At 42.9% G+C, this 13,622-nt stretch overlaps 1 protein-coding gene across 1 annotated transcript; it reads right to left on the reverse strand.

Annotated features, from left to right (window-relative positions):
• Nucleotides 1-1,441: 1,441 nt before the first annotated feature.
• Nucleotides 1,442-12,918, reverse strand: Dnttip2 (deoxynucleotidyltransferase terminal interacting protein 2). The gene is made up of 7 exons (XM_021157999.2): nucleotides 12,821-12,918; nucleotides 10,489-12,110; nucleotides 7,777-7,915; nucleotides 5,881-5,976; nucleotides 4,233-4,397; nucleotides 2,217-2,326; nucleotides 1,442-1,656 (listed from the first exon to the last, which is right to left on the reverse strand). The coding sequence occupies exons 1-7, from the start codon at nucleotides 12,881-12,883 to the stop codon at nucleotides 1,563-1,565; spliced, it is 2,289 nt and encodes a 762-aa protein (XP_021013658.1). The 5' UTR covers nucleotides 12,884-12,918; the 3' UTR covers nucleotides 1,442-1,562.
• Between the last annotated feature and the right edge of the window lie 704 nt (nucleotides 12,919-13,622).

Here is a 13,622-nt window from a genome sequence, read left to right on the forward strand (position 1 = left end):
ATTAAAGGGAGGAAAGGTTTATTTTGGCTTTGCTCCATAGGTTGTGATCTCATGGCAAGAAGTCTTTACCAGGAAGGAAATGTGTAAAACCAAAGCTAGCCACCTTGTGGCTGCAAAGAGGCTAGAGACTTAATTCCCTCTTGCAAGGACTTGTCCCCAAAGACTTCACTAGGCCCTCCTAATGGTCTTACCACTTCACAATAGCACCATAGGCCTTTGAGGTACATTTAAGACAAACTACAAATGGCTTATAAGAAAAAGTTTTCAAAAAGTTCAAATAAGTCAATGGAGACAAAGTACTTAATGAAAATGTAACGAGTCAATACTCAAAAGTACTTTTGAAGCAAAGAATTAGCCCTTTCACATTCACAGGACAGAAAAGTCACACAGCAACGGTTCGCCCCTTGAGTCTTAGTTTGTAGATTATGTTTGGTGACTGTAAACAATGTTTACCAGGAGTTTCTTAGTGTGTAAAGAAACTACCCTTCTTCTCCCACCTGCAGTTATCACAGAGGCAACAGGCAGTATTGTCTTAATAAAGGAAGCGTAGATGCTAGGTTGTGACCCCAAACAGGGAAGGTAAAATGTTAAGATTTTATAGTTACTGAAATAAGGGGTCCAATAAATAATACAGAGCTACAAACAAGAAGCATTATAGGTCCGATCAGCACTCCAGAAAGCAGGCAGGCTGGGTGCCTGCCAGAGCCCCTGGAGGAGGTAAATTACGGCATTGGACTGTCTGACTTGTGAAGATCCTACTGTTTAATCCTGTTTTGTTTACAACAAAATTAAGGAATCATTCCTCAGGTTTCAGTTGCTAAAATAAACTCCAGCCCTCTTGCAACTTTTACCCCATATATTCCAGGGAGGCTTTTATGTCATTTCAGGCTTGTGTGAAGTTCACTTAGTTCTGTGTCTGCACGCATTTCATGAGTTTGCTCCAGGAATACTTTGACCTTACCCACACACCGTAGCTTGACCCTGGAAGAAGAGGTATGCAAAAGCTGGGTCTGCACCCTCCACTCAAAGCACCGCAGTTAGGTACAGTTTTTGATTATTTCAAAAAGTTGTTTTTTAAAAAAACAAATTTATGTGCTTATTTAAATGTAGGAGTGCTGTCTGCATGTACAGACACTTCAGAAGGCATCAGATACCTTTACAATTGGTTGTGAGCCACCATGTGGTTGCAGGGAACTGAACTCAGGACCTCTGGAAGAGCAGCCAGTGTTCTTAACCACTGAGCCATCTCAGCAGCCCTTAAGAGTTCTTTAAATATAACTGATTGTGTCCTGCTTATTTTCAATTGTATTTTCCTTAAATAACCAAGTGCTCAAAAAACTGACAAACATTAAAATAGTTGATACTCATTTTCCCTTTAACAGTCTATAACCAGACATATCATCTTATACATATACCTACTTTTATTCCAAGAGGCACACAATTGATTTTGTCAGTAATCTTTATTTCCAAATAGAAATCGCTATTTATATATATTTATATAAATTATGTGATAACCTTCAGCAAATCAAGATCTATAAAATAATATAGTTTGCTTGTAAACTTTAATTGCGAAATTTCTTCTTTTTCTTGAACTTCTTTCCTTCTGCATTTGCTGCTTTTTCAGCCATGATTTCTGAATACTTCCTTCGATTAAATCTGAAAGAAAAACAACAAACCTTTATGCTATAATCTAAAGCATGATGTATCGAGTATATCAGTTATTAGCAGTTAATACAGCTCTAGGGAGGAGGCTCAATTCCAAAATGTTCTGTACTGAATCTTCTTATAGAAACCATATTGCCACCAAGTGTCAGGAGGCTGAGGGCAGCCGTGGTCTCTGTCCTCAATCTGTATTCACTTCACTTGGGTTTTAAGATTGTGACTTGGTATGGCTGGCCTTGAACCTCCTATGCACTGGAGTTACAGAGCCGGCCGGGTGCAGTGGGCAGTTGGGAGGCAGAGGCAGGCAATCTCTGAGTCTCAGGACAGCCAGAGCTATATAGCAAGAGACCCTGTCTCAAACCAAAACAAAAGCCAAAAGCTTAAAAATCAAAGAGCAATAATTTTCCAAGTCATAGATAGGAGGCTTTGGCTTCCTCATGCCAAAGACCAAATTAGTTTTGTTGTGTAGTCTCATAAAAATATAGTCACCAAATGTAACCTACAAACTTATGTGTACTTAAAGAAAAACACACACATTACAAAATGTCAATTACCTCCTGAACTCAGAGTCAGCCAGCAGTTCTTCCACAATCGTCTTTTTCCTCTGTTTCTTGGGAATTCGTGAATGGTAGAAGTCGGCTGGATTATCAACAATGGTTCCAACCTGAGAAAAATGGAAGGAAATCAATCATACAGCACGGGGTGTTCAGTTGCTCCACACTTCAGTACAGAGCTCAAGCTTTTTTGTAGAAAGGAACAGAAAGCACAACCTATTTTATACATGTACTAAATCATGCCATTTTATATAAGCAAAATTAAACCTATTATTAGCCAGTACAATGGCACTATTGATACTTCCCTATTAGACTGTACAGTAGGTCCAATTTTTTTTTTAAATCTATGACACACCAAAAGAGGGCATCAGATCCTATTACAGATTGTGAGCCACCATGTGGTTGCTGGGAATTGAACTTGGGGCCTCTGAGCTTTATCTCCAGCCCATAGGTCAAAACTTTACATACTTCAGTGCTAAACAGTAAATTCATGATGAACAGCACAATATAATATAAACTGTGCTTTCTAATTAAATGATATACATATGACATACTTGGCTCTGAAGACACAGTGACCTGGTTTACTAAAGGAGTTAAGAATGACAAATATGAGCCGGGCATGGTGGCATACACCTTTAATCCCAGCACTCCGGATGGAGGCTGAGGCAGGCGGATTTCTGAGTTCAAGGCCAGCCTGGTCTACAAAGTGAGTTCCAGGACAGCCAGGGCTACACAGAGAAACCCTGTCTCGAACGAATGACAAGTATGACATTTTAACTTGGCTCTATATAGTTCTAAGTTGACTGTGCCAACAAGGGAGAAGAAAGTAAACCCAGCAGAGACGGAGTAATATAAACCCCACCTGTCTCCATTTTAAGGATCAGGCCTGATTTCAAAAAAGTCCGTAAGGTGCCAGCTTCAGGAATAGACTGTAAGTCCCAGAACTAGATCATACATAAGACACCAGCTCTAGGAAAAGACCATAAAATCCTCTCTCCCAAAGAACAGCCTGGGGATAACCACAAAAATGGGGAAATATCTTATCTCAGAAAGGGCCATATGTGCTATTTCATCACATGGCTGAATGTTTGTGACATAGGAATGTAGACCACTGATCACCTGTCATTCCCCTAGCATCCATCAATGAAATTTTAGATTACCTAATCCTTCTAGAGAGTTCTCCCAGTTCCCTATAAGGCCTGCATGCCTTTGTCTGGGGTCACCATTTTGGGGAATGGTTGACACCCCCCCTCACCCCACCATGCTGGATCTTTCTGCAGAATAAAGGCTCTTTATTTTTGCACACTGAATCTGGGGGCCTCCTTCAGTGATTTTCGGACCCTTACAGCACAAGCTCTGAGACAGCTAAGTACTGAGTGTGGTGAAGGTTATGAGGCTTGGTAACAGAGCTGGCAGCTAGTTTGGGTACAGATTATGACTGTCAAAAGGAAGTGAAATGGAGTACCTCAAAAGTCCCTAAGGATTACTCAGTCTCAGAGGTACAGCCTGACAGCAAATATTTAAGTAAATTGCAGTATACAGACTAGCTACAATGAAGCCAGAGGTAAGACACTTAACTTATAAGAACTCAAGTGAGCAGAAGAGGGTTGAGCAGAGTGGAAACATGAACTTGCACGCCCATCAGGAGACACCAACAAGCAATGTTTGAATGCCTCTCTACCTTGCAAAAGAAAAGGCATGCAAAATAATTTCTTCTCTCTGCATCCTGAATGAACTTTTGCTCTTAGGTTAGTACTGTCAATACATCAGGACACAAAGGTCCTGTGAATTGAATAGAGCCACCCTTGATCCCAGCAGCCATGTTTCATGCTGCCTCTTTGTATCGGGGACCCATTATAAAACGGTGGCTATCTGAGTTGTGTTCTAGACAGTCCAGAGCCTAAGAGACACTGAGCTCAGGCTTGGTATACACGTGCAAATCCTTTCTAATTTAATAGTAAGCACAGCATTGCTAAGCTACTCTCCACAGAACATGACCACTAGTAAGTATCATACCTGGAAGTACTTGGGGAAACCATCTCTGTCATTTTTCTTGTAAAACCTTTTGGGGTCCATGCCTGCTCTCATCTTTAATGCTCTGAGGTCATTTTTCAGTTCATCTGTCAGTTCTGGGGCTTTCATGCCAAACCAACCATTACCGGCTGTTTTTTGTCGCTCTTTCTGAAAAACAAGTGTTTTAAACAAATTAAGAAAACGAAAATGTATTTTTCTGTGTGTCCATGCACCGTGCGCAGGTACCTGTGGAGAGGAAAAGCGTGTTGGATGTCCTGAGCTGGAGTTACAGGCAGTTATGAGATGTACGACGTGGATGCTGGGGACCACAAACTGATCCTCTGTGAGAGCAGCACGTGTTCCTGACCACTAAACAGCTCCCCAAATGAACATTCTTTACGGTATAAGAGTACAGAGACTAATTCCCCCTTAGGCACACTGCCTGCTGTGTTATAAGGGAACCTCCCCTAAAATCATCAAATAGAAAATTATGTGAATTACTCGGGTATAATAGTGTATAACTGTGACCTCACTACTTGGACAGATTGAGGTTAGATGATTTTGAATTCAAGATAGCAACTTGGGCTGTCCTTTCAGCATCTGGGTAGGGAGAATTTTCAAGGGCTGGGAAGGTACCTCAGTTAGTAGAGTTCTTGCCCGGGGTTATCTTTAGCACTGCATGAACTAGCCATGGTAATGTACCCCTGTCGCCCCAATAGCCAACCTAGGCTATGCGAGACAGTCTCAAACAAACAAAACCCAGATCCCAACTTTACAGTAAGCATTAACCCCCAAAATACATTAAAAAAAAAAAAAGAATTGTTAAACCAAAAAAGCCCCCAAACATTTTTTGGCATGGCATCAGTTTCATAAACGAAGGCTCCCTGGGTGACTTGCAGGCAAAGGAACACACAGCTTCCACTTTGTCTCAAAGAGCTCATACAAGAAGAAATGAATAAAATCATTTTAGGAGCTGGTATATAAGCACTTTTTAAAATTCAGTTACTTAAGCCTTAAGGGTCTTAGAAACTACTTAACTCTCAAGTCCAGAACCTTATATATTATGTCCAAAACAAAACTGTTATTCGTTTGAAAACTCTACCTAACATTTTGTTTCATTCATCCAAAATGTAGTGCCTGCCGCATGCCAGTGTGCTCTGTATCAGCACCTTTTGTACAGGTTTATTAGTTCAAATAGTAAAACAACACAGTGTGCTTCCATGTGGATCAGAGCTTTAAGGTGGCCATATTAACTCTATGCAATAGAGCTCCTAGTCTACAGCAATGTATTTAATAGCCAAATGATGTGGATGGTAACCCTGATGTTGGAGGTCACGCCTAAGGTATGTTTTCAAAGCTGTATTTGTGGGGCTCAAATACACAGCTCAGTGAGTGAGAGGGCACATGCTTACAATATGTGCAAGATTCCAGCGTTTACTCCCAAACACAAACAAAAAACTGTATTTATATGTGCCATTTGGCTGCAAAAACATTAAAAGCCACATTAAACATGTTGATGGAACCACATTTTATGGCCCTTAGTACCTAAGAACTTTGGCCCAACCTATAATAGACCAATCCATAGATAAAGCTTAAATGTACACTGCAGTATTACACAACCTGAAAAGACAAAGACAAAGCCCCCACTCACCCTGCGCTGCTTCTGAAGTCGATGCTTTGACTCACTGTATGGTGGGACACAATGTTTTTTTTCAAAATCAGGTGTAATGACAGCTTTCTGCAGAAGCTATGAAAATACAAAATAATTATTTTCTCTTTCCTCCCCATTTAAGCTTAGGCTTTTACTATAAAAGGGGCTGTTTGCTCGCTCTCTCGCCCCCCTTCTCTCCCCATTCCCTTCCCCCTCTCTCCACGTGGTCATGGCCGGCCTCTACTTCTCTACTCTCTCCTTCTCTCTGCCTCTACTACCCTCTTAACTCCCCTCCCAGGCCCTAAAGGCTTTTACATTTTGTATAGGCAAGTCCAGTAATCTATCCCTGAGTGATTTTGCACTGTAAAGGTACATACTCCCTGTCAAACCTCATGGCCTTGTTCCTGATCCCTGGAACCTACAGGGTGGGGACACCTGGCTCCGGCATGTTGCCCCCTGACCTACACCACAGCACAAATGTGCCCACATATACACACAAAATAAAAAAATTAAAAAAATAAAAAAAAAAAATACAAGAAAGGGCTGGAGAGATGGCCTATCGGTTAAGAGCACTGACTGCTGTTTTTCTATAGGTCCTGAGTTCAATTCCCAGCAACCACATGGTGGCTCACAACCATCTGTAAAGGGGATCTGATGCCCTCTTCTGATGTGTCTGAAGACAGCACAGTGTACTCACATACATGAAATAAATAAATCTTAAAAAAAAAAAGACAAGAAAATAGGACTCCTGGGATTAAGTGGTAGATGAAAAAGGAAATAATGCTGATCTTGTAAGTAGCATCTCTATAGATAAAACTCTAATGACATGGTTTGTACCCCAGAACAGGGCCAGCAGGCATGAGCCTCCATGAATGTAGATGGACATAAAGCTTGTTTGTATAAGGCACATTTTATGGTCCTCCTTCAAGGAATGACCTGTTAATGTTAATGATTCCATGATAATCAGAATCCAGGAGGTGAAGGTGTGGCTAAAGTCTCAAAAAATAGTAAATGCTGGGACCTTCAGGAGGATGGCCTTAAGGCTGTGGAAAAGATCTCTAAAACCACGAGTTCGAAAATACATAATTTCTCAACTACACAAAATGTATTATGATACAAAAGGGTGCAATTATGAATTATGAGGGGCTTCATGAATCTAAAGGAACAAAGTCAGCTGCACAGGAAGCCAACTTCTCAGAAAGATACTAAGAAAGGAAATAAAGAGATTTAGGGGGTGGTGGTCCCAGGAAGTCCCACCCAGCTAAGGTTTTTGCTTATAAAGGCAGATCAATTCCAGAGTTCCAGGGAGAGAGCAAGGTTAGGACTAGGTGTGGTGAAAATGGTAATTTCGGGATGGGGCCCCAGCTGGCCAGTTTAACAGAGGCAGGCAGATCTCTGAATTGTTTTACAATGTTAAAAGGAAAAGTGTACTTGTAGTCTCCTAAGAATTAAGGTGCAGCAGTCACACCCTGAATGCAGATTCATAGAATAATCAAAAGGAGACGTAGAGTAAATGACTGGATTGATATGTAAAATAAAAAACTGGGTTTATGATCTGCAAGATCATAAAGGTGAGCTAGCTAGAGAATGTCTTAGAGTATCAAGAGAACTGCTAGGAGAACCGTCTGGAATGGAGAATATCAAGAGAAAGCTGTCTAGAGATCTCCAGAGAGCAGAACTTAGAGAAAGGAGCCTGGAAAGCAGAACACAGGCTGCCAGCTTGCACCCACAATTTGACTTTGAGTCGTTTGTATTCGATGCTCCCAGATACCCCTTCTCTCAGACCCCCTCTCCAAGACAGGGCTGATCCTTGGCAAGAAAACACCAATGTAGTTTTACCTTAGGAAAAGTAGTCATTTCCCAAGGACTGAAGCTGGGACAGTACATATAGCTTACCTCATTTTTCTTTTTCTCCTTGATCTGGGTTAGAGTTTCCTTGTGAGGCTGCAGTTTGTCTACATTGAAATTAATATACAAACCACCCAACTGCTTGATGTTCAGTCCAGGGTCGATGCTGCTACTTGTCAATTTCAGACTAAAAAAGAAAAGATCACTTAGATGAATTAAGACCAAATAGAAACAAGATTGCATGTTAAAATCACAGAGTGATTATAATGCAGTTACTCAAACACTGATTAAAGGTTTATCTCATACATTCATTCAGAAGAGTCTGGAATAAATAATGAATCCGCATTGCCAGAGACGACATCCAAACAAGAGTCCCAAGATTCTCTAAGATGACTAAGCATGTAACACACCTACAGATTTCATAAAGAACTTAAAGAAAGCCATTCAGTTCACCTATACACTGAAGGACACAGTTTAGAAAAACCCACTGTATCTCGAAACTCACGGCCTTGCCAATCCCTAGAACTCACAGGGTGGAAACACTGGATCTTGCAGGTTGTCCTCTAACGACAATAAACAAACAACCTCAGAGACAGGGCATCAATTTGTTTGCTTTCCAAGACAAGGTTTGGTCTGTGCCACCACTGTAGGGCACCTATTAGGACAGAGTCTTCTATGGCTGCCCACATTTCTAGTGGCTAATGCCAAACAAGGCCTAATCCAGGAATAGCAAGTTTTAAGTAAGACAACTTCTAAAGAAAAAGCCTCAAACATCAGAGCTCTCAACAAAAAATGGATGAGATTACAGGTGACTATTTTCTTCATACTTTTCCGTATTTCTCAATTCTTCTACAATTAATATAAAAAATTATGTTTCTGTTTTGTTTTTACTCTTTTGTAATGTGTTTGTGTTTACATGTGTGTGAGTAGTGTGCATGCACTACTCTGAGTATCTTCCCTGATCATCTCCACTTTATAAATTTAGGCAGGGTCTCTCACTCGAACCCAGAGCTCACACACTCAGGTAGTCTAACTAGTTGGCTTGCTTGGAGATCCCATATCTTCTACCTCTGAAGCACTGACGTTATAGGTAGGCCATCGTGCTGATCTGTCATTTTCATGGTTGCTGGGGATTTGAATCCAGTCTTCATACTTGCATGGCAAACTTCTAAGCCATTTCCCCCACTCCCACAGATGATCTCTAACAGATTACCAAAAGAACATTTTAGCTATCACTGGTAAGAAAAATCAAAGTGCCAAAGGTCTCACAAATGAATGAAGGGAGGCAGCGGGTGAACTCATCCACATGCTAATGTGTACACTAATACACTACTGTTTGTACTTCATGGCAGACCAACCACTTGACAGATTGATCAAAACTGACTTGTAAATGGACAAATAAAGCTGTTCCCAGAACAGGGATCAGGCTTATCTCCATGTAAGTTTTTGGTCACAGAAGTCCTTGAGACTCCACAAAACAACACAGGCTATTATTATTGCCAGGACTCTTGGTTGCCCACCAAGAACAAGATGTTCAGACTCCATGCTTAAGGGCATCACAGGCTTTTGTTGCAAGCCACTGAAGTCAAGCTGGGCCTGAGCTGGAAAACCTTTCCTGTTGTAAACATTTAGTGGCAGAAGGTGCTATACAGGCTGCCTGGAAGAAAAGCCATCAGCGGTCTCACTCAGCCGTGGACCTACACGCTGTACTACTGACTTGTTGGAGAAGCTGTGTCTGCCGATTCGTGTACTGTTCACTGAGGTAATCACAGCTTTCTAACTGGATTTGAGGCCCACTTACGAAACTCACCCCTGGCATGACAAAGCCTGTCAGAAGCCTGTGGTTGGTGATCGACGACCTTAGGAATTTACTATTTTTGCTAGATATGCTGAACCCATTAAAAATATTTTCTAAATGTTTAGGTTTATGCTTAAAATATGGTGAGACATGCCCCTCCCCCTTTTTTTGGCAGTGGGGTAAGTTACTAAGACTGACAAAACTGGTCAAAGAGCTGAGAATAATTTTCTCAAAATGTTCATTTCTAAATAGGACATCTATGTCACTTCTTCCCAAAGAGGGGCAGCGAGAATGTAAGAGTGAGAGGAAGGAAAAGAAGCAGTGACATGGAATACTGTCTTCTGCATATGACATGGTAGTTGCACTCAGAACTCATAGGAGCTGTTGATTACCTGCACAAGACTAGAAGAGTCTTGTGTCAGTATTTTGGATTTTTGTTTTTAAACTGTTGATTCTTTGTGAGTTTCATATCAGGTACAGGGAGACGAGTGGGAATGAGGTGCATGTGAAACTCACCAGTTCCAATTTTGTAATGGAAATGTCCAAGAGCTCATGAGGCCCCACCTCTCCCTGAGGACCAACAGGCAGTCAGTGATGACTGGGAGGGAGAGACATTTTCTTCAGTGGTACAGCACTAGTTAGTAAGTTTCTTGTGAGCTTCTAAATAACCCCTGATCCACAGTCCCATAAGCATTAAACTCACTGGGTCACCCATGTCCCCGGAAGACATGGAAAGCAGAAAGAGGGATAGCTGGGGAAAGGAGCATCAGTGGGATGAGTCTGAGGGGCACGTAACCTCTACACAATACACACACCTATGAAAACACTAAATGAGACACTATTACAATACATGCTATAAACATTACTTTGGAGGCTGAGGGAAGGGCACGCTTGCCATGCTGCGGCCACAGCTGTGCTCCTCAGCATGGCCTCCCCAGTTTCCTTTCAGAGGCAGTACTTACAGCTTAGACTTGGTGTTACTGAGCAAGTCTTCCTCATCACTAGACTCATCCTTATTCTCATCACTGTCTGATGAGTCTTCTTCACTATTTTCCTCCTCTTCCTCTTTTTCTTCCTCAATAGCAACTTCACTCGGCGCCTTGTCTTCTAGGTAAAAGTTTTTGTCAGCACTCAATCCAGGAGTTTTGTCAATTACAAACAGTGCACTGTCACACGCGGCATCTTCCAGGTCCTCAGCTGATGCCTCCTTTTGGCCATTGTTTTCAACAGAACACAAAGTGTCCCTTTCATTCTCACTGCTGTCAGACTGCTGGCTTTCATCACTGCTAAGAAATAATAAGACAGGACTATCCGTATCCTGAGTCATGCTGAGTTCAGACTTGCATGGTTTGGTATCACATTCAAGAGGGACACCACTTTGGCTGCTCTTGTCCTCACTGATACCTGCACCCGTGGGCTCGTCGTCGTTATCACCACTACCACCACCACCATCACCACCACCACCACCGAGCTGTGCCAAGTCACTCTTTTTTCCGCTGCTGCTCCCTCTCTTGTCATTCCACCTTTCTACATTCACAACTGCAAACTTGTGCTCTAATGATTTCATTAGAGCCTTCCGATCTGGACTTGAAAGCTGGAATGTGGGTTTTTCATTTGGGGTGCTTGAATGATTCTGAGACACTGACTGCTGAAGGCTGGTGTCTTGAGCTTCAGAGAGACTCGGCTGGGAATCTTTCTCATTAGTTACTTTTTCCTCTGTTATTCTGAGGTCCTCTTCATCCAGACTCTTACAATTCTCCTTTCTGACTTCTGTAAGAGACACAACACTGGCTTGTTTTTCCTCTTGGATATGCAAATTTCGGTGGTTTTGGGCTGTCAGTTCTTTCCCTGAATTTCTGGGGCTGGAATCATCAAAGTCATTGCTGTAAGTTTCAGTATCAGAAATACTTGGCGTATTTTTCTGAGAAAGTGGTCTTGCTGATAACTGAGTAGCATCTGAGTCCTCTGAATACACAGACATACCCACAATTTGCTTTTTATTTCCTGGTGTAATCTTAGTATCTTTCTTCTCAGCTGGGAACTGTAATTTCTTCTTCACATTCCTGGCTGTTGTTCTCGGCAAGACCTCTAACGATGAAATGCCTGGGCAGGACGACTCAGCATCAGATATAGTTCCCGACTGTGATTCTTGGCTTGAATCTCTTTGAGATTTAGCCTTATTTCTGCTGCTTCTTTCTGTGGAAGGTACAACCATAGAAACCCCTGAAACATGAGACTCTGCTTCAGAAACAACTCCTTCATCAACAGATGCATGCTGAGGGGCTACTTTCTGCCTTTTCCTAACAGTGGACTTTGAGGTGGACGCAATTACAATCTGCCGTTTCCTAGTTACTCTTACAATGGGCTCTTGGACCTCTAACACAGAAGTAACCCCAGAAACGTGAGACTCCGTTTCAGAAGCCTCTTCATCAGAAATGAGCACAATGATCTCCGCTGGGCCTGTAGTTCTGCTGTTGCTGCGTGAGTTCTGTTTCTCAGCAGGCTGTGATTCAGCCATGCTGCCATCGGATCCCGGTTCTTTTGTGCTTTCTAGATGTGTCCCAATTCTCCGAGGAGCAGACCTCTGAAAACCAAAACAAACACAATATAGTTTAGATAGGGCGGGGACAAGGGTAAAGATGGCATGGCCTAAGGAACAAAACTCAAGAAGGTACAAAACGAAGACAAACTCACAATAAAATATTTCTTTTACTTGCCTCATCCTAGGCTTCAGAAAGCAGAACTAAAAAGAAAACTTTCTCTACTTAAAGAAAAAGGGGGTAAATTTTAAATCATTTATGGAAGCGCAGGGAGTGGGGGAGTTGAATATTAATTAAGCACGTGTTTAGGAGTAAGGTAATCCGATACTTATCTGGATTTCTACAAACAGGTTACCACACAATCTAAAGAGCATAGCACCAGAAGACAACCAGAGGCTCTGAGCGACGCCACCGCCGCCCTTCAGTTGCCGGAGGGTTTAGTGCTCGGCCATGCCAGTCTTTCCACGTGAAAACGGTGCTCCTCCTATCCCCTAAACCAGGCTTGGTCGAGGTGGCTGGAATTTACCTTCCCCGGTGCTGTCCCAACAGTAAACTCAAAAGGCCTCGCCTGCGCAGGGCACGCTACCGAAACTCCCGTAAGAGCCCTGAAAGACCCCCCGGGCCTAAACCAGGTCCGAGCCGGTCCGGCGCAGTACCACGCGCGCACGGCTCGGTTCCTGGTCGCCCTCCTCCGCCCTGCCGAGCCGCTCTGCTCAGCGGCGAGGAGACCCGGAGAACCTGAGACCCAGCTCACCTTCTGCTGGGAGCTTTCTTGGAGCCTGGTCCGGGAGAGCCCGGACCTGGTGGTGACCACCATCTTTCCGACTCCGGATTCCCAGCAGCCAGTGCGGCTTCCTCTGTTCCGACGCTTCGGAAGTGCGTCGGAACAGGAACTCGCTTAGGTTTCCCTGCGGAAACCGTGGCTCGGGAGAATCGTTCCTTCCCCGGCTCTACTGCAGTTCTGGCCAGCCGTCTCCGCCATCGGACTAGTGCGGGTCAGCCCGGGGCAAAAGCCGCTCCGCCTCCAGTTCCCAGCGTGTCCGCAGTGCGGTCCGCAGCGAGGAGGTCCTCTTCGCCGTTTAACACAAAATGGGAAGTCGCATCATTTACTCTGCTTTCCATCCGTACCTCCATCCCCCACCCCCGTGCAGTAATTGTGAGATCTTTGGCTTGAGTCTTTACGGAAGCCAAAGGAGACTTTATTTATTTAGTCCTTTTAGAAAACAGTATTTTAATAACTTAATAAATGAGATTCCGATATTTGATTCCGATACAAGGATGTATGTTAAATGCACCCAAGTTCTCCGAGAATAATTAGAAAGCCGTGGGATTTAACTAAAATGTCTCGGGATTTGAAGTACGCCCCCCACCCCCCCCTTTTTTTTTAAGGTGAAAGAAATTGTGAAGGAGAGGGATTAAAGTTTTTTGGTTTTTTACAATGGAAGGAAGAGACTGGCCAGAATCAAGAGTTTTAGGATTTTTGTTTTGAGATAAGATCTCTCTACATAGCCCTGGCTGTCCTAGAACTCACTATTTAGATCAGCCTGATCCCGAAC

Source organism: Mus caroli, unplaced genomic scaffold (genome assembly GCF_978045245.1).
Source record: "Mus caroli unplaced genomic scaffold, Mus_caroli_1 scaffold_3, whole genome shotgun sequence".
Lineage (NCBI taxonomy): Eukaryota > Metazoa > Chordata > Mammalia > Rodentia > Muridae > Mus > Mus caroli.